We start from the raw sequence: 22,496 nt of genomic DNA, 5'->3' as shown, positions 1-22,496 counted from the left end.
ACAGCTACCTAAGTAATGCACAATAGGTAGTAGGCCTACATCCACCGCTAATGTTGTACACCTCTTCAATTTTAAATTCTAAGATAGTTCAAATCCTCCATAATAATAATAATAATTTAAGTGTCAAATTTTTTAGATAGAGTGATGTTTAGTTAAGGTTAGATTTTAAAAAAAAAAATGGAACTATGCCATAGTTGAATTATGACAAAAGTATTGGACAATAATTGAACAAAATAAAAGTGAGAAATTAATCCAACATAATTAAGAATATATATTGAATGAAAACATATTAAAAATATAATAAAATAAAAAAAAAGCATAGAAGTCAGCTGAATTTAGGAATTTAAACAAACCCATTTTTATCTTTCTAATTTTAAATTAAAACATTTTTAATTTAATTTAATTAAAAGATAATAAATATAGAGGAGGGATAGTGGGAAAGAATGACGTGTCATTCTTTCCCTAGTTTTGGAAAAGAAACAAAAGTTGAAGAAAGAAAAAAAAATATTATTATTTTTTCAATTAAGATAACTAATCTTAAGTAACTAATTAAAATATAAAAGCTAACTTAAAAACAAATGAACAATTTGTCTGAGGACAATATTAGTAAATTAAAATATATGAAAATAAATTTTATATAAGAGTACACTACACAATGGTGTAACCAAAAAATTTGCACCCAATTGGACATGGTTCTATCACAATGCTCACAAAGACTTTTGACTATATATATATATATATGCTTAATACAATCAATTCATAGATGAAAAATAATTATATATTACATTACATATCAAAACTCCTATCCTTTTCCCTATATATATATATATATATGATTGGTTCCTTTTTTTGTATCTATATTATCCAATTGACAAGTATTATAACAAAATTCCAATTTCAGGCACAATGTTATTTACAATAAATTTAAAAAGCAATGGAACCCTAAACCCTAAATATCACCTATTCATGAAATTTTGTATCTAACCCATCATATACGTCCAATATATTATTAGGATTCGTCCGGTCCAAGTTGAACATCCGTTTTGGGGAGCTTTCGGCACTCCTGTTCGGCGGTCCCCATAGTTTGGTCCCTCTCTTACAAGGCAAACCATAATTTAAGCTTTTGCTTCTTCCATACACCTTCTTCTTCTTCCTTGTTTGCCTAATCATTTCTTCCAACAGATTCTTATGAGAATCATCTACCACTACAACTGTCATCTGTTTTTGAGCTCCAATTTTGCAAGTTGGAGACCGGCCTGGCTGTGTTCTAATCACTCCGTGTTCTCTTTTCCTAACTGACCCAATCAGTTGGTGAAGAAGTGTTACTAGCTCCAGAATATGTTGATCCATCTTTTGCATGTTGGCATGATAAAGAGTCTGAATTCGAATCAGGCTGTTTGGCGACCCGCCCTTCTTCGAAACATCGTTTCTGTAAGAAGATGCGTGAACATGAACTTCAATCAAGAATGCCAATGGGGGTGTTTTTTGGTATCAGAACATGAAAAAATTACACTAGTAAAAAATAGCAATGATCTAACAACTCTATAATTTGAATCATGCATGATGAGGCAACAAAAATTGCACTATATACTAATGATTGAGAAAAAAATCTTAATACCAAACAAAAACAAAACAAAATCACTTTGGCGAAAAAAGGGGAGAAGTATAACGAATACTAACCCAGTATTTGCCCATTCTCCCACCCAGCCAAAACCTTGATGTGCCCTATTTCCAGTAGCCAAGAAAAAGAAGATTAAATAAATATTACTGCATGCAAATTTAATTATAGAATGAAAAATGCAAAGAAAGGTAAACAAAATGTGAATGAACAACATCAAACCTACTTAGTGGTATTTGTAGCCACAGGAACAAGCCATTTAAGTGTTTTCTCCATTTCGGCTTTAATTTGAGGTACCGTAAGCTGCACAACATAAAACGCTTGGTCAAATTTGAATGTCGAGCATAGAAATGTATGGTTCCTAGGTAGTTGAAACAGAAACATACTTCCTTATCAACTGTTTGACACCTGGGGCGTAGAGATGACTTGACACTGTTTGGTAAGCTTTGATATAGTGTATCTCTCATGTTAGGTGGAAGTGACATAGGCCGTGATGCCTAATAACAAAATAGAAATGAGAAATGAACGGAAGTTTCTTTCTTTCAGTGAGATATGGGTGAGCTAATTTAAACTTACTATGTTATCTATCTGATTAATAATGTTAGCATAGTGCAGGGCAAGACCAGCAACCCCAAGTCTGTCGTGCTTCTTACTAGGATAACTGCCAACTTGTGACATGCCTGCCACAAGATATATCAAATCAATAATCTATATTAGGATAAATTACAAGTTCTTAAATAAAACTAGAAACTGGAATTATCTGCAAATGATATTTTATCCTAATGTTCTTGGCGAATAGAATATATTCTGGTTGTTAGCAAAAATCACTTAACTTCCCATATAAATTGAAATATCGCTGATTGCAATTTCAAGAATACAAGCACTAATAGAAACATGGCTACCCATCGTTCTTTATAATTATATGGCATGATTCTCATTTATCTATATCTAAGATGGGATGACAACTACTACAGTAAATAGGAATAGTAGTTTATATTACCCTTAGGCTCCATTTATTTATTGGAATTGGAATTGAGGGGTTAAATTACAATCCCTTTGTTCACTTAGAATTTTAACGACTATTATTTTAAGAAGTATAAATCCTTTAATTTTACATCTATATAAAAGGGAGTTTCCAAATGTGTTAACTTCTACTGCCAATTTGTAATTGAATCCTCCATTTTCGCTTATGATTTAATAATGCGTATTATTATTATAAAATGATATGTTTAAACTAATTAATTTAAAATGTTTAAATTATATATAAATAATACCATTATCAAAACACAATCTTATATATGCATATAAAACATTTTGCCTACTCTGTTAGTTAGAAATCAAAATTTTCTTTTCTTTTTACTTGGATTGTATTTTGTGAGTTTTATATGTTAATGATGAGAGAGAATAACCAAATTCATACCATTGTCTTCAAATGCTTCATGTATCTCTTGATGTATGAAAGTGACAATGTCAACAAGCTTCTCCACAACCTACAAGATAACGGCCAGTCACAATCAACTGACTGAAGCTATAGGAAAATTTATGATCCCTAAGGAAAGACAACTCAAAATATGATGACCTCAATAGGCTCGATTATGAAGTTCATGTTTTCACCATCTACTATTAATTAGAAATGATGAAGAAGCCTTGTTTAGCTCAGCGGTAGAGTGCAAGGCTCATGGCCACAAAGTGTGGATTTGAGTCTTCATGACCATTAAAAAAAGGTTATTAGAAGTGATGAATTATTTTATACCTCTTCCAAGCTTTTAGACCAAAGAGATTTCCTTCTCAAGCTCCTTACAAGCTTTCTTTGATGCTTGAGCTCACTCTGTAGCATCATCACGCCCTCTCCTGAAATGGTATACAAGAATGCTTATTCAACAAGCAAAATGACTCCACAATATACATGTTACTCAAAAATAACTGTAGAAATGAAGCAAAGGAATGAAAATTTCACATCTAACAAGACTATCATCAATAAGTGTTCACTTAAAATAGGGATCCACATAAAGTACCAGTCGTTGTTTGCTCAAACAACTTTTTATGCAATGACCCTCTTTCAAAAAAATAATAAAATGAGCTATCACACAATTGCATAAAGTAGTACTACCTACATTTCATTTTTTTTTACTTTAGAAAGCTAACACAACCCCATAGTCATGATTCCTACTTCAATTTAAGGCACGACTCTCCACTTGAGCTCTACCCTAGTGGGTTACACCTACATTCCATTCTATTATATCTCTTTTTACAAAATAATTGTTACATTTTATTGGATCACTTCAACTTTATTTATATTTTTTAAATAAGGGTCATTTTATATAAAAGTGGTTCAAAGTTGTCACTTCATCAACTTTTAACACTAAAATCTCTAAATTATTTTTTATAATATAAGAATAGTTCATGAATTGACTGTTAATAGTTAATGGTTCCAATACATTTTATTATGAATTTTTACTTTTGTGACTTAAAATCCATATTTTTTTACAAAAGAAAAGGAAAAGATACTTTTTATCAACTCCTTGAAAATATATCCTTTCTTCAAACTTCACTAGTACTTAGATTTGGTCTTTGTACCAAATAAAATTAAAAACCAATTTAGTCAAAGATAAGTAGGTAGTCACATCCCTTCCTTAAAACTTGCACAACACGATAGTGATCCAATAAAATGGAAAGGAGGGAAGTTTATGACTTAGGACATAACAAAACATAATTAAAGAGTTTACTACCTTTTCTAGGGAGATTTAGAGATTCCACTTCATCAACTTTCCTTCGTAAATCCTCTTCAAATCTAAGCAATGAATTATACTCATGATACAGCTCCTACACATTTGAGAATTAGTCAGAAAGTTCACATACATTGGCTAACCCCCGACATGGTGCTAGGCCAAACGGAAGCAAGAAGTTCATTATTTCTCATCTATTTGTTTGTTTATTGTCTAAGATAGATTCCATTTCTTTCTCTGGATTACTAATTTTGCAATTTCTCGGGGAAATGGGGAACCCATCGACCATTCCATTTTAGACTTGACTTTGTATGATGACTGAGGAAAATGCTATGTCATTCAAAATAAAATATAATAGTATGCTTGAGTACACTCAAACTACATGAAAATAGGTAATTTTTAAGCCTGACAAGTAGCATAATACAAAAAGTCAGACACTTGGCATGTGTGAAAATTTAAGGCAGGCGCTTCACATACGCCACTAAACTGATACTTCTTTTGACGACAATGGAAAATGCTAAGTTATACCATTTAGAAAGCATCAAACTTATCGCCGCTAGAGCCGAAGGTAAATTTTGATAGAAGGAAAACTATTCACATAATTTATGGAATGTAATGTTCAAACGATATCAACATAAGTGAAACCAAACGGCATAGTAAGCTTGACACTAGGAACACTCTGTGTTTAGGTTAATCTTTCTTTTCAAAAAGTTGAATTAGTGCGGGACATATATCAATCAATAAGTGAATTAAAAACTCAATCTTACAGACGTATGATGAGCCAAAGTGGTCAAATGTTGAATTGTCTTTTCCACCCCTTCACGCTCTTGTCTATGGAGTGCATGGTCAGAATCCAAACTGATAAATTAAAGTATTTTAGTAACCTGTTTCTAGCATTTGAAAAATAAACAATTTCACCAACAAAACTGAATTGGTGTTTGCTTACATTGAGAAAAACCGCCCCAAGTTGTGCCATTGTGGGTCTTTACATCGGTTTCCAAATCTAATTACTTCACGTGAGAACACCTCAAATTCCTCTCTTCAAAACATATGTTGCATATCAGCATAAAATGACTACTTAAATAAAGCTTATAGCATTAGGAAGATAAGGCATTTCTAACCAGTACAAACCTTTTATCAGTTGCAGCAATGCTCAACAACTCTTTCATATCTGTGGAAACTAGTCGCTGCACGCCATCTGAATGTAGAATTTCCTTCTTCAGGAACTGAACATTTTCTTCTGAGAGAGATTGCATCAAGTTTGCACCTTTTGCAATTGTGTTAGCAATTTCAAAAGCCAAGATGCATATTTTATTATTTTTTAAACCCATGCCAGAAATAAAGCCACTGTTGGAATTCAAATTTGTCACGCTGCTTCCAAGCGTGTCTAGGACATCAACTGCTCTCTCCAGGCCGGCGATTCTCGCTCTTCCAAGAAATGAGCCCATTTGCGGAACCTTTACGATACAAAAAAGACAAACCCCAACATACCGATCAGTTGAGTTATGTCCAAGAGTAAAATACATAATTACATACTGGTACTTGTTCCTACCATTCAAATGATAGATAAAGATTTAGAGCTTGTTAGGAAGGGTGTTGTGGGATTGTTTGGGATTATCATGTTGTATTTTTACATCATTTAAAACCTTCTTTAAACAATGAAGTACTCTTGAAAAATTTATTTCTTTTACAGATAGAATCTGCATAACGGCAAACTTGTCATTCCATGTTGATTTTCAGATTATCTATATAATCTGGTTTTTAAGCCTAACAAGATTTTGCTTATAACCGTAATTCAAACCCAAATAAAACAAATAGTGCAAACTCAAACAGCCCTCAAAACTGAAAAAGGTAAGGTTGGTTGATAAATGGCAGTTACCATGAAGAGAATTTATGTTGCTGGCTTGATTTTGAAATGTTCCCTAGCAGTTGTACACATTATACACCAATACTAGTCAAAATCCCACTAATTTGCTGGAACTTATCTACCATGTAAATGTTTCAAAACATGCCAGTTATATTGATAACGCAAACATGGTGGAAACATCATTAACTCTAACTTCTATCTAATAACTTCTCATGCCATCCACCATGTCATTCAATTGATTAGAAATGCTATTAAAATCACTTTCACATAATCATGACTGTCATGAGCAAGGAAATTTTATGATAGCTCAATGTCATAGAATCTCCACAACAATCACCATGGTTCAAGAACCTACTAGATCATTGGTGCATTAACCTTTCCAACTGGAAAGCCCTACACTCGGTGCTATTTCCAGTATTCAGCATTCCTGACAATTCAGTTTGTCCATTTTACAAAGGAAATTAACTAATCTCTCAATATCTTTGAGTACTTATTCTATATAGACCATCCTCTCTTACAACCTCTCCCTTGGTCACCACTGAAGTCAGATAATTAACCATTACCACACAAGTTAATTTTATTCTTTGTCTGCTCTGAATACACAAGTAACAAACAATAACCATCTCTTAAGGTACAAAGGAATCAAATCGCATACCTTGGTGGACCCGGAGGCAAACGGGATTGATGGCTTCAGCTCGCGCGAAATAGACATGTGAAGGTCAATAGAGGCATAACTTTCGGGATTCTTTTCATAGATTTCAACAGCCTGGTAGGAAGGATAAGGATTATTATCCTTAGGCTTCTCAAAGCTCCTAGCAGATGTAAGCTTCCCAGAAAATGTTGTATCATCAACTTCGAATCCTTGTCCCTTCATCATCCCACCAGAGCATACCCCTCCCATTGCGCTAGATGAAACAAACTACTGTTTGACACGCACACTCTCTCCCTCTTTCAAATCAGACCTATCGGACAATGTAAAGATAGAATCTCGTAAGCGTCAATTTAAAAGAATCGAAAAACTGCGATTATGAACTTGATCACAACAATCTGCTTAAACGGAAAATGAAAACACAATAAACTAGAAACAAAACTATTTTCTCTGTCAATTATCACGCAGTTGAAAAAAAACCTAGAGAATGTCGGTCCAGTGGTGCAAAGAAAATGGTAAAACAACTAGGATTGAATTCCACGGAAGTAAACGACGAGAGAAATCAAAACAATTGTGTAAGAATCGATGATCTACTTACTACCTTACCTACAAGTTTGAGCAGTTGAATAAGAGAGGATTTGCACGGCGGCCTGGTTCCACGAATTCGCCTAAATCCGCGTAATTCTAGAACAGCGAATCTCGCGTGTATCAGATTTGACTGCAATTTCCTTGAAGCAACCAGTTGAAGAAGCTTGACTGTTCTCTCTCTCTTTCTCTCTCTAAAGATATTTGTATTGTTGAAATTTCCCGTCTGAATATGAATGAATTAATATATTTTGAGAGTCTGGATACATTTATATTTATAATTATAATTACACAAAGTCTTAATAATCATCCCGCCGCTTCTAGGTAGGTAGTAGTAGATTAAATAAAAGTCATCTTACTTTACTCTTTAAAATTACTCAAGAAAATTATATTTATTTTATAAAATTCAGTATAATTATTTTTATTGATTACGGATAATATACAAATCCATCCGAATCACTCAATAGATAAACCTACTTTCAAATCAAAACATATTTGCTGTTATGGAATTTTATATAATTTTTTTTATTAAAGTATATATAAACTCAGAAAAGTGAATGAACTAAAATAAATTGGAAGGGAATAAAAGATTAAATGACTTAAAATAAGATAATTTTATTTTTTTAAAGTCAATTAGATTTTCTTTTTTAATTATTTCTCATGTAAAATATATTCAAATAATTTATTAATTTGATATAATTTAAAACATGTGTAATAATAATTATTGTATGTATATATAAAGTCAAATAATTATCAAATTTATTCAATATTTTGTACATCCAATAAAAGAGTAAATAATATATGTATAAATATTTTTAATAAAAATAATATTACTCAAATCTAATTAATTTTAATTTATAAAAATTAAGTTTAATAAAAAAAATTATGTTAACCTATATTTGAAATGTATAAAGTTATGTAAAAATAATAATTATGAGTTTGAAACTTAATATTTTTGTTTATTTACAGACACTTAAAAGAAATATCTTATGATTGAGAAAACAAAATTAGTCTTAACAAAATGTGTTTAAACATTTAGTTTGGGTTGTATTTTATTTTATCTTATAATTACCTCGATTAAGAAAATAAAAGTTTCAAACTTTGAACAATTTTTATTAAAAAAACGTCCAAAAATGAACATGACATCATTTTAATTTTCTTTGAAATAAATAAATTTCTACATAAAAGATCAATTTCTTATTGATAGCAATCTTATTAAACCAAAATGTTCTATATTTTTGTTTGTAATATTAGATTTTTAATTTTCTAACTCAATTAAATTATTAGGACCACAAGATGGAGGATAATAAATTATTGCTAAGATTTGATTATAAATTAGGACCACAACATGGAGGAGGAGAGACACATAAAATGAAGGAATTTAATTTTAAGGAAAAAAATAAGGTCAAATACAGAAACTGTATTCCAATCATAATAGCCTGATATTTTTGGTCAAAGTTTGCTTGGGATGAAAGAGAGCGACATATTAATTAATTAATAATAAATATTACCTTTCTCTATTACTCAACACATAATTCATACATATAATATAATGACACGCCTAAGTATATTAGCAAAATAAAATAATAAGACACGCTTTAGTATATATATTTTTATTTTTTTTACAGGTAATGCTGATTTCAACTTTGACTTCTTCTTTTTCTTTATTGCAACCACCTCATTCACGTTTAACTTCCAAAGGGTACAATAGCCCATTTTTCAAACTAGGTAATTTTTTAATCATTTATATAAGAAAAAAATGTCAATCCTAACAATCCACAAATCAGAATATTTGTGTTCCACAAAGAAGTGTGGAACTAGTAAGATCGTAAAAGAATTTAAATTAATTTGAATAATTGAACTATTTTATAGATCCAATCCTAACTAAAAAATATATGCATAGTCAAATATAGTGTCGGATATAAAATTTTTATATGACAAAAAAAAAATATATTATATATAAGATCTAAGAATTCAAATAACCAAATATTTTTTTTATCAAGTACTAGAAATATATTAATTAAATTTATAATTTATAACTAATAACTAATAAATATACTATGATCTCTCAGTTTGTTTTTAATAAAAATAATTGTTTAAAATTGTTATTATGTTTAGTGATTTTGTTGTTTGTTGTTAAGTTCATTAAAGATTATATAAACGAAATAAAAGTCGTTTAAACATAACAAGAAAACAGCGTATGAGTGTCTAAAATGTCACAAAATACACCCTAAACACATTGATATTTTATATTTAATTTTGTTTGATTAAAATCAATTTATGAATTATTAAATGTAAAGACTACAGAGTCGGAAATTTAAAAATTATAAAAAATACTCAAATCTGACATCTTATGTATAGTAGTCGTAATTGAGTATATCCGAATTTAAATTATATAAAAAAAATGACTCAATTTGATCCGCATTCCCCCTTTAATTGCAGAGACCAAAGACTTAACCGTTTTTTATATTCTCCAGTTGCACTCATTGCTTACTATATATGTCACCAATGTATATTTTTCTATTTCATATATTTCATAATTGTATTTATGATATTAATAATATATGTTAATTTTGTTAAATAAAATATATATTTTTTAAATTATAAGAAACTAATATGAACCCACAAAGGTCACAATCATAATTTCATTTTATTTGATAATTTTTTAAGTAGAAATTTAACCTCAAAATGTTTATCACTTAAATTATCTTAATAAATTAAAGATTAATATTATTATTTTTATAAAAGTAATAATTTAATAATAACTTAATTGATATTATAAATTGATATTTTTCTCTACATAGTGTGAGTAACAATTTTAGAATAACTTAACTAATTTAAAATAAAATAAAAATAACTTAACTAATTGAACTTATAAATGACTACGAACATAAATATAAGTTATTTTTCAAAATTATAAATATGAAGTTATCATAATCATAAAATTAATATTAATTCCAAACATATTAAATGATTGCAGACGTGAGATAATCAGAATGGTGAGCGTGTCCACATATTAGTGGATGATAAATAAGCCTGATTTTCAAAAATGGGATTACTTTCGGTTCGGTTGACCGTAGAATGTGACAATTATTTTGACTTTGTCCATTGTTTAAATATTTTTTATTAGTGTTTCACCTAACTTCAAATTTTGTTTAATCCGCATTATTTGAATAAAAGAAACAAACTAATATAATAACTAAATCAACAGCTTGTAGTATTGTAAGCGATTTAAATATATATTATATAGTCTTCAGTTTTTCTTAAGTTATATAAATTATATATCTTTTATAGACTTTATATTCAAGGGGCTAAGGACATAACCATAAATAAAAATCATTTAAGTCTGACCTGTCAAAAAAAATTCTAAGGAAAATAATATAGGTAGTTATAATATATATATATATATATACTATGAAAAATTATAAAATCACATAAAAAAAATTGTAGATTCTAAATCGAACTACTGAAGTTATATCCTGCGATTTTTCATTGAATATAACTCATTGATTATTGAATCGATATATATTATTGTAATAAACTCTCTTTTAATGTAGATAATCATAGATTCTGCCAAGAATTCTTCTTCCATCTTATTATAAAAAATGTTTTAAGAAGTTTCGTAACTGAAAATGATCGTTCCGTTGTTGCAGTAGAAACATGGAGCGTTAAAACAAGACGAATCAATCTGTCAATTAAGTGATAATAATGTGTTTTTTCAGTCTCTACAAATCGACATAATTATGAAATAGTGGAAATATTCTGAAACTTTTCATGATTAACTATATAAGCTTATAATGCTCCAACTGAGTTCTCAACTAATGTAGTTATTGACCACTAAAATTATTAAGATATAATTTTTCTGCAAGATTGTGAATATCATTAGCATTAAACAACTTAAAGTTGTTTCGAAGTTCTAAAGCAGAGTTAAGTTGTGAAATATAAAAGGCTATTTTACGATTATATTTATATAATTTATTATTTTAATCTTTATCTTATAATTAATTTTTATTATTAATTATATTGAAATTAATAAAAATAATATATATTTATCTTATAAGTATAATTTTAAATGAATAATATTATTATATGATTTACATTATTTTATATACAATTCTTTATACTTTAACTTATATAAATAAATCTTATTTATATATTAATTAAAATTTATGTATCATTATAAATATTTGTATATTAGAAAATATTATTTGTATAAAATAAAATATTAATAATAATTATTTAATTAAAATCATATTTTAAGTTAGAATAGTATAATAAATTATATTAATTTTTAAAAGACTATTTTACCATTATATTTATATAAATTATTATTTTAATCTTTATCTTGTAATTAATTTGTATTATTAATTATATTGAAATTAATAAAAATATTTATAGTTTTAAATGAATAATATTATTATATTATTTATATTATTTTATATATAATTTCTTATACTTTAACCTATATAAATAAATCTTATTTATATATTAATGTTTAAAATATAATTAAGAAATTAAAATTGTATAAAATGAAGGGTGAGGCAGAGCAGCACCAAACCAACTAGAATAAATCTATTTATTAAACAAATTTACATGTATATAAAGTATTTATAATTTTACCCAGGCCCGCCATATCCTTTAGTGTAAGTATTAAATCATACTAATATATATATATATATATATATATATATATATATATATTTTGTAGGTATTATTATATAAATTAAAAATATTATCATAATATGATTAAGAAATATGTTTTTATATATTATTATTATAATTGTTTTTATATATATAATTTAATTTCTTTATAAGATACATAATTTATATAATCAAAAAATAAAACATATTGTATATTCCCTTTATTACATACTGTCTCTTTCATGTACATTCAAATTTATGTATATAAATAAATGATATTGTAATATTTAATATTTTATAATATTTGTAACATATATAATAATTTATTTTATTCTTTATAAATGTAACTTTTATTAAAAAGATATTGATGCATTCAAAAGTGAAAATAGAAGAGAAAAAAAAAACAAAGAAAAACAAATAAGAAACACTTTTCTTAATCTTAATATGGGATTGAAGTATATAAATTGAGGTTGAGATTGATAATTTATAACATTAATGATATATTTTTGAAGTATATAAATTGAGGTTGAGATTGATAATTTATAACATTAATGATATATTTTTCAAACTTAATAATTCCCTAGGATGGTAAATCATTTTGAATTTGAATTGTTTATATTAAAATAGTTTGGTGAATAGGTAGATATACCATGATAAAAGAATTACCAGTTTAATAGTAAAATATTATTGATACCAATTCACTAGTGCGATAAAATGAGAGAAATAACTATGACAATATATTAAAATGAGAGAAATCCACGCAATTATCAACATCGCCTCAACCCCGGTAAGAAAATAATAATTTTTTATTGTTGCCCTCGGTTTAATCTAAAAAAATGATAAGTTTGTATTTTGAATAACATTTTATATTTAAAAAACTATAAATTTATCTAAATATCTTATATGTTTTATTATATGTTTTATTAATGGGCTGTCCTAGTCCAAGGGTTTGCTGACTTAACCTAGGACCGATCCTAAAGCGTCGTAATATAGATTGGATAATGAGATTTCGCCTTTGAAAGAATAATAATCGGAAAAAAATAACAAACCATATCCCATAAAACCCATTGTAACATAATGTGCATTGATCTGTTGCAATTTCATTAACATTGACAATATTAACAAATGTATACGATTTATTTTATGAATAAAAAGGGATATAAAATAATTGAAAAAAATGAAATATTGTGAATCAACATTTTTAAGGACAAATATATCCGCCCTTATATTGTGTTTAGAATTTGGAAAAAATGAAAATTATTGTATCAGAGACTTTCATTATTATATAGATAATGTATTTTCTTTTATAAATATGAAATTGTGCTTATAAAAAAAGTGACTAAAATAATAAACATGATAATAATATTACCATAATATTTAACATTTTTAATCCTATTGTCATAATATTCTCAGGAATAAAATGTTGGAAAGTAATTTTTTTATTATTTAAAATAAATCTTCAATTTAAAGTATTAACGATTTTATGTAAATTAATTTTGATTTTTAGCTAAGAATTGAATTATTTAAATTCAATAATTAATTTTTATTATATTTAATATTAACAATATTCACTCCATCTTCGTTTGTGAATAAATCTTGTGACCTCAAGAGAAAAAGACATAACATACAATGTGAATTATTTATGGATGATGCTTTTGGACAATTATCATAATCATCACCAGTTATATTAATAAGACATGAACATTATAATTTTGTTTCGCGCAACATAAATATTTTATCTAAGGGATTAAATGTCTCCGTGAATTAATTGCAACAGAGTGAATAGTTCATTTACTCTATCCGTTTTTTTTTATTAATGTTAAAATGAGTGTGCAACAGACATAAATATTATTGTCACCATATAACAGATCAACTGCTAGTGAAACGAAAAAAATCTTCCAAACAAAACAATTCAAATCGAAAATTGCAAAATTATGGATTATAATTGTAATCCTTTCCGACAATTCGTCGTAAAAAGAAGGTATGAGTTTATTATTTAGAGAAAAAAATAAGGTGGTTAGTATTGGCGATAGAAAGAAACCGTCTTATTGGCCTTTTTGTTTAATGTAAGCATTAGCCCTATTTTGATATTATGGCTTTTCTGAAATTGTAAACGATGCTTCAATGTAACATATGCATGAACAATGCAGCTGGTTTGACTAATTTGCTTGCAGGGATGAAGGTATCTTCGGCAATGAAGAAATGCAAGATGCTTTCCCGCTGCTTTTGGCTTCTTCTGAAGCGAATCGGTCCACCATTATTCAATTTGGTGTCACTTTCATCATCAGTCGTTGTCACAAAAGCCAAAGCATCAAATTGCTCAGAGCCGGCGCCCGATTTCATTGTTACCAAAGCCGGCTTTCTCTGTATTTCTTGACAAAACTGATTTAGACAGTTAATGAAGATGACCTGAAGATTTCTATCGGTCCAACAAAGGATCTGCTATCATTTTTCGTCGAATACTATGCGATTGACGCTTCTCCCTGTGCGAAACATTAAGGTAATAACTTCCTTTGCCGTTATATGTGTACAGTGTATTTCCTTGTATTTTATATACAAATGTTCTATGCAGTTAAGCTGATTCAGTATCAAATCTCAATGTTTCCAATAATTTTTTTTAGTAATTTTTTGTTTTTTAATCTGCTGTTATGTAGTTCCCGGAACATCTATCTATCTTTGATCATCTCAACTTCTCCTTAAATTGAATTGAATTGAAGAACCAGTTTGCGGTGATAATAATGAATACCAACAAATCCATTTAATTACATGTTTTCTTCAAACATTGGATTTTCTTTCTAAACATGGCTGGAAACTATGGCTTCTCAATGGACCCAGAGAATACAAAAAAATATCTGGTAACAACTGTTGGAAGTTTTCTCCAAGATAGATTGCTTGATAAAGAACTGAGAATCCAACAGAAAGAACAGTGTGCAGAGAGATTGGCAGCCGAGGATGGGACTAATGACAAGGACATGGAAGTTGGGTACTCTGATCAAGCTGTGTTAGCCAATTTAGATTGGGGAATTGATGCCCTTGATGAAGCAATTAACACTAGTAATATGGAAACTAAGCTGGCACGCCTTGATTATGCAGAGAAGATGTTACAGGTTTGTGCCATGTTGAATTCTGGCCGAAAAACTGCAGGGGTACCTAACTTTTATCTGTCTGCTTGGGCCCATCTCAACCTTTCTTATTTGTGGAAATTGAGGAACAATTCCCATAATGCTGTTCTTCATATCCTTGAGATGTTCCATGTTGACCCTTTCTTCTCTCGCATAGATTTTGCCCCTGAACTATGGAGAGATCTATTTCTTCCTCACATGAGCGCAATTGTAGGATGGTACACTCAGGAAAGACGTAGGCTTGTAATGGAAGCTATACCAGATTCCTCTGATTTGTCATTGACTGTTGATTTTGATCAATGTTTCAATGAATCTCTAATATTTTCTTTGAGGCCTGATCAAGCGGAAAAAGTGCAGAGACTGGAAGAGCTTTATGGACAATCACTGGATGAAAACACAAAGCTCTACGCTAAGTATTATCGAGAAAGCATGATGAATGTTGATTCTACAAATGGGAAAGTGATTCCCATGATACCAATAGCCGAGCCACCCATGACTCCTTTGCATGAAGTTAGCAGGTCTATTCCTGACTTCATCAAATTTGGACCCATCTTGCCAAAGAGTGCTGGATTCTCTCCAATGATGAAACATAGAAGAAATGAAAGAGAAGAAGGTACAAGGTCCGTGTCATCTTCTTGCTTCGCATATGTTTTGATACATTTATTTTCTTTTAAAGTGTTCTAAAAAGATGTTTCCTTGAAGTCCTCATTCCAGTCGATCGTGGAGAACTTCCACCACCATGGAAGACCAAGGAGAGTCTTTCATTTCAAATATGCAAGTAAGAATAATGAAAATTTAGTAGATTGGCTAGTGATTATGTACTATACATCATTATTCAACTTCTATTTTCTTTTCTTCTGTAGGAAAACGGAGATGAATTTGACAAGGAGCGTGATGCGTGTGAGAATTCTGAGATTAAATCTCACATAGTACCTCTTAACAGCTTCAGGATGAACAATTATGATGGAACTAACCTTAATACCAAATCAAAAGAATCAAATAGTAGTAGGAGGCATTCTCCTCTGCATTCCCCTACAACTCCTTCTCCAAAGAATTCGCCATCTTCAGGACAAGACGTACATCATTGGAAGAATCCTGTTTCTGTGTTACGACTTTTGTCAACTCGTGCTGCTGCAGAGTCCCCCATTAACTCCCCATCACCTGTTGCTTCTCCTCAACTGCGTGATGATTCAAGTAGTGGTTCCTTAGACTCAGATTGTGAATCAACGGTACATACTGATCCTTTCAACCAGTTAAAACCTTTTTTTAATTGCTTATTTTGTAGAAGTCATATCAATAGCTTCTTAGAAATTCAGGGGATAAAGAGAGGCGGTAGGAGAAAAGTTGGTCCCGAGTGGAGCACGGATTTTGAAAATGTAGCCAGCCAAGAACAAAGGAATAGGTGATTGATTTATATTGTCCCATTTCGGAACACTTTTTGTTTCTGGATGTGAATCAGGATCCACATAAGGAATCATCAATAAATTCATGAATACGTATAATTAAGTTTTGTTTCTGAACGTGATCTTATGTGAATCCTGAGATTTCTAACATGAAAAAAATAACGAAAAAAAAGTGTTCCCAAATGGCCCATGGTGTTCCTTTTTTACCATGAAAAAAAGTTTCTCTTAACATTTTGTTGTAAATCTGCAGCCCACTAATGAGTGGAAGTGATGAAGGAAGTTATAGTAGTGCATCTCTACCACTGTCTGAGAAATTATCTCAAGCAAGACCAAAGGATTTTGTCTGCCCAATCACTGGACAAATCTTTGATGATCCTGTGACCCTTGAAACAGGCCAGACATATGAAAGAAGAGCAATTGAAGAATGGATGAACAGAGGAAATACATCTTGTCCTATCACAAGGCAACCTTTATCTGCATCCACGCTTCCAAAAACAAACTATGTTCTAAAGAGGCTAATAACCACCTGGAAAGAGCAGAATCCCGATATTGCTCTGGAGTTTTCTTATGCAGAAACACCTAGAAGTTCTCTCAGTAATCTCTCTTCAAAAGAAACATCCACTCCATCTAGAGTGTCTAATAGCCCTTCTAACAATAGAGCAAGGACTGAATATAGCAACACTAGTAGGCTGAGTAGATTTATGCGAGAAACAGAGTCAAAATCACCAACCAGTGTGATATCTCAGGCTGCTCTTGAAACAATAATAAATGGTTTGGAACCCCACATTACATGTTTATGCACTTCCGAGAATTTACAAGAATGCGAAGCAGCTGTCTTGACTATCGTGAAAAAATGGAAGGACGCAAAAGGTGATCCTGGTCTTCATTCTTTCTTGTCCAAGCCTACAATAACAAATTCATTCATGGAGATATTAACAGCTTCTATGAACAGGGAGATTCTAAGTGCATCTGTTTACATCCTCTCTGAACTAATATTTGCTGATGATGGTGCTGTTGTTGAAACCCTCACAAACGTGAACTCTGATTTTGATTGTTTGGCTTCTCTTCTTAAAAATGGCCTAGCTCATGCTTCTGTTCTTATATACTTATTGAGACCAACATTCTCTCAGCTTTCATCTCAGGATCTTGTGCCCTCTCTTGTCCAACTTATTTTAATGAAAAGTGACGAGTTTGAGGAATTTCAATTGGTTATGGAGCCCAAGGATGCTTCCATAGTAATACTTGACCAATTGCTGACAGGAGGAGATGAAAACAGCAGGATAGTTAACGCCAAGAATGTTGTTGATGCAAATACTATCCCTGTGTTGGTTAAATGCCTAGACAGGACTGATGTGAGGCAGTCTGTTGTATCCATACTGTTTTACTGTATGATGGCAGATAAGAGTTGCAAGAACATAATAGCGAGCAGGGTTGAGTTGTCTCTCGTTCTTGAATTGTTTCATAGTGGAAATGATGGCGTCAAAGGCCTGTGTGTTGATTTTTTATCTGAATTGGTTCAACAGAACAGGTAAGATATTTTAGAAGCAAAATAATTTATCTGCTGAAGTTGCTATTTTTAATAAAAGTTGACCTTTTTCAAAAAAACATTTATCTGCTGAAGTTATGAAATCACAACGTTTTACTTTTCTATTTCAGGAGAACATCTTGCAACCAGGTTCTGCAGATAATTAAGGATGAAAGGGAATTTAGTATCATGCACACCTTTCTTGTCTACTTACAGATGGCTCCAATGGATCAGCAGCCTTCTCTAGCTACTCTTCTTCTTCAGCTAGATCTCCTGGTTAGCTCTTTCCTTCTGAGAAATGTTTTTACATTAAAGAGAGAAAAGAAAAGAAAATTGTTTACCACTGGAGTTTGTGTACTTGCAGGTTGATCCTCGGAAGATGAGCATTTACAGAGAAGAAGCTATTGATGCCTTGATTGAAGCTCTTCTCAGAAAGGAGTTTCCCAATTTCCAAGCAGTAGCTCTTGATTCAATATTGTTTCTTTCTGGCAGACTGGCTCCTTCAGGAAAGCCTTGTGCTGAAGCCTGGTTACTCAAGATTGCAGGCTACAACCAAGCCTACGATGCTATGATGAAAATCGACAACATCAACAGACAAGAAAACGAAAGGATATTGGTGTGATGATTTGTGATGAAAACTCACACATCTTTTTTACTTGCACAAATTCTTAAATTCTTAAATTCTTAAATTGTATATATTTTCAAACTTGTTTTCAGGAAGATGAAGAAAAGGTTGCACGTTCTTGGGAGAAGAAGGTAGCATTTGTGCTTTGCAACCATGATAAGGGTGTCATTTTCAAAGCTTTGGAGGAATGTCTAAAGAGTACCTCAATAGTAGTGGCGAAGTCGTGCCTTGTCTGTGCCACATGGCTGATATATATGCTGTATAGGCTTCCTGATACTGGTATAAGAGACGTTGCTCGCAAACATTTACTCCAACAGTTCATAAATGTGATTCAATCTTCCAAAAACTTTGAGGAGAAGATATTGGCAGCAATTGCTTTGAGGAGCTTCATAAATGATGCTAGTGAGAAATTTTGGGTTAATTGAAGCAAATTTGTAGTTTCCTCTGTATGGTTAAGTGATGTTTCTTTATTATTATATTCTCTGCAGGCGCACTAAAAGATATTGGCATGTATGCTAGATGCATTTACAAAGCTTTGAGAAAGCTTAAGAAGAATTGCAAGATGATAAAAGATATACTAAAAGCTTTGATTAATTTGCCAACTGTAAATCCTGTGAGTGGATAAACCTTTTTCTTTTTTAACCTGCAGGTTTGACATTTAATAAAATTGGAAAATAATGTTTATTGTATTTCAGGCCGAGTTATGGAGTTGTAGTGAAGCTGCGGAACTAGATTCATGCACAAACGGAGAGGTTCTTTCTTTGTTGCATCTCCGAGGTCGTCTTATAAGTTCTCATTCTGATGGAACTATAAAGGTGGTAAAACTTACTGCACATACACTTTTATCATATACCTTCTTGGATAATTCCTTTGTCTATAAGTGAATAGTTTGTTAATTTTTCAGGTCTGGAATGCTAGTAAGAAGGTTCCACATCTGATTCAAGAAGTTTGTGAACATGCAAAAGCTGTAACATGCCTTTATGTTCCATCTTCAAGCAACAAATTATACAGTGGTTCCCTTGACAAAACAATTAGGGTAATCTCATAGACTTAAGAAGAGTGTTCCTTTTTATTTTAGGGGTTCAAAAATAAGTTTTGCACTTCAAAATCAACATATCTGGCAATACTCACTTCTCAAAATGCCTTGGATTAAAAGCTAAATAATTGTCCAATTTCCAAAATAATAAATTTTAGGATGCACATAATTGAGACTATTTGAAAACTGATATTTTGTCACAAATAAGATTAATTGAAAATTTGTAAAAGTAAGATTTATTTCTTTTTTCCTTTTGGTATAAGATTATTTTATTTTATCATGATCCAAATTATTATAGTATGACTAATGGTTTCATTTAGCATTAGGATTATGATCAAGATTATTATATGATACATATGGTTTCATTTGTATTAAGATTAATTTCTAGACTATTGTGATTTTTGATATGCTCAAATGAGATAGTTGCAGCAGTTAATGATAGACAACATGTTCTACTTTTTGGTGGCTGGTCTACTACAGGTATGGGCAATAGAGCATGATGGAATACACTGCATTCAGGTTCATGATGTAAAAGACTCAGTTCACAACCTGATTGCAAATGCAGATGTTGCATGTTTTTCATCCCATGGAATAGGAGTCAAGGTAGGAAACATGATAATGTTAGGTTTATTTTTCCTTCCTCCAAAGAAATTTATTTAAACCATTCATTTCTATATTGACACCAGATTTACAACTGGGTAGGAGTCCCAAAGCATATAAACTTTAACAAATCAGTTAAAAGTCTTGCCGCATCAGGAAGTAAACTATATTGCGGTTGTAGCGGTTACAGCATACAGGTAAAATCATTGTTGTAATTCACCACATATAACATACACATATTACAAAAGTAATAATGTAAAACAAAAATGAGCAGGAAGTTGATTTATGCGACTACACCAGTTGTACGTTTTATTCTGGTACAAGAAAGTTGTTGGGCAAACAAATCATACATTCTCTGTATGTTCAAAATGGACTTCTCATTTCCGGAGGCTCCTCTGTTGACGGTTCAGCAGGAAAGGTTTTCTCTCTGTCTTCAAAATCTGTAATGGGATCATTATCAACTGGACATGACATACACCAAATAGCTGTGAATAATGACTTTATTTTTGCTGCTACTAAATTGGGAACTGTTGAAGTATGGTTGAAAGAAGGAATGGAAAGAGTTGCTTCCATTAATGCAGGTATTGGGGGAAGTGGAAAGTTAGTATCACTGGTGTCGGATAAAGATGGAGATATGTTATTTGCTGGATTCTCTGATGGAAAAATTCGGGTTAGTATTTACAAAACTGTCTGCTTTCAAATAATGTATTTACAAAATGATGCCGACATTGACACCTTATGTATATTCCATGTTGGTTAATTGCAGGTATGGAGTTTGGAATGAGTGATATTCAGAATATATGAATCTTAATTCAATGTTGAAGCAAGAGAAATCTATGAGTCTTTCAGCATAATCTCTTTAAGCACATAAATATTTGTACAGACTCCTAAAGATACAAAATTAATATAGAAAGAAAAACATTATCATTATGGTAAGAATTAATCTGAAACAATATAACTTGAAATTGTTTAATTACCATGTATCTAACATTTTGTTGCATCCCAACAATAAATTGATATAGCTTTTTTCTGTATAAACATTGCTAGGATCATCAATAAAGAAAAATTAGAAATTTCAAATTAGTTATTGTGTAAGATAAATAAATGGGATGGGACAAGAATTACTGACCCCTAGGAGCATCTTTGGGCACAAGACCTTTGCCCCTCTTATTTTGTCAAATCAATCTTCCACCTTAGACCATCTCCAACCGAAAAACCCATTTTCAAACTCATTTTGGTGTAAATGTCACATCAAACAGTAATTCTACTCCAACCGAAAAACTCATTCTCAAACCCAAAAGAATATTCTTATAATATTCTTTCTTACATCAACTTTTATAACTTTTTAATATCACCCATATCTTTTACAAACTTATAAATTACACCACAATATTATAATATCATCCAAATATTTTAAACTTAAATATAAATTAATTATAAAAATTTATTAAAAATTCAAAAATTACAATACACGAAAAAAAAATACATATGAGATTGAAATAAAATATATTATAAATTTATGTTATATAAAAAATATTATATAAATTAAATTAATAATTATATAAATAAACTTAATATAAAATATAAGATAAATATAAAATATAAATAAATAAAACATATAAATAAATAAAACATATAAACAAATTAAAATATAAATAAATTAAAATATAAATAAATTAAAATATAAATAAAATATATAAATTAATTATATAAATAAGTTTAATATATAAAATGAATGAAATAAAAGTTCAAGGGCTAAAAAGTAAAAAAAATATATATATATGCGATTGCTACAGGAGCAACGCATATATGCAGTATTTGGAGAGGGAGGATGGGTTATCCCATTTTAGGTTTCCGTTTGGCGTACTATTGGAGCTGCTGATCCCATTTTGGGTTTCATTTTGCAGCTCCATTGGAGATGCTCTTAGCATAAAGCGGACACATGTTGTACTTGGGCAAACACGCCCTCTTATTTTGTCAAATATCAATCTTACACCTCGGCATAAAGATGTTGTAGAATGTGAATTTTATTTATACTATTTTAAATAAATAACTAATTTATACTATTAGGGCATTTGTAACAGAATCCTTAAAATGTG

General features: G+C 30.3%; 2 protein-coding genes across 2 annotated transcripts; one reads left to right on the top strand and one right to left on the bottom strand.

The window, feature by feature from the left end:
• Nucleotides 1-876: 876 nt before the first annotated feature.
• LOC124931069 (protein PSK SIMULATOR 2-like) lies at nucleotides 877-7,671 on the bottom strand. The gene is made up of 13 exons (XM_047471457.1): nucleotides 7,467-7,671; nucleotides 6,867-7,173; nucleotides 5,476-5,801; nucleotides 5,291-5,383; nucleotides 5,112-5,202; nucleotides 4,348-4,441; nucleotides 3,372-3,469; nucleotides 3,039-3,108; nucleotides 2,195-2,298; nucleotides 2,005-2,115; nucleotides 1,845-1,921; nucleotides 1,681-1,725; nucleotides 877-1,429 (listed from the first exon to the last, which is right to left on the bottom strand). Exons 2-13 carry the CDS (start codon nucleotides 7,110-7,112, stop codon nucleotides 961-963), a joined length of 1,824 nt encoding a protein of 607 aa, XP_047327413.1. The 5' UTR covers nucleotides 7,113-7,173; nucleotides 7,467-7,671; the 3' UTR covers nucleotides 877-960.
• A 7,177-nt stretch (nucleotides 7,672-14,848) lies between these two features.
• On the top strand, nucleotides 14,849-21,282 carry LOC124928953 (putative E3 ubiquitin-protein ligase LIN-1). The gene is made up of 15 exons (XM_047469208.1): nucleotides 14,849-15,828; nucleotides 15,911-15,986; nucleotides 16,072-16,437; nucleotides 16,525-16,610; nucleotides 16,862-18,139; nucleotides 18,268-18,412; nucleotides 18,501-18,752; nucleotides 18,854-19,163; nucleotides 19,250-19,374; nucleotides 19,457-19,576; nucleotides 19,666-19,797; nucleotides 20,278-20,400; nucleotides 20,484-20,594; nucleotides 20,672-21,067; nucleotides 21,164-21,282. Exons 1-15 carry the CDS (start codon nucleotides 14,888-14,890, stop codon nucleotides 21,179-21,181), a joined length of 4,479 nt encoding a protein of 1,492 aa, XP_047325164.1. The 5' UTR covers nucleotides 14,849-14,887; the 3' UTR covers nucleotides 21,182-21,282.
• The last annotated feature ends 1,214 nt before the right edge of the window (nucleotides 21,283-22,496 follow it).

This window comes from Impatiens glandulifera, chromosome 3, assembly GCF_907164915.1.
Source record: "Impatiens glandulifera chromosome 3, dImpGla2.1, whole genome shotgun sequence".
Classification (NCBI taxonomy): Eukaryota; Viridiplantae; Streptophyta; class Magnoliopsida; order Ericales; family Balsaminaceae; genus Impatiens; species Impatiens glandulifera.
Note: the sequence above shows the minus strand (reverse complement) of the source record. Positions and strands in the feature narration are given on the sequence as shown.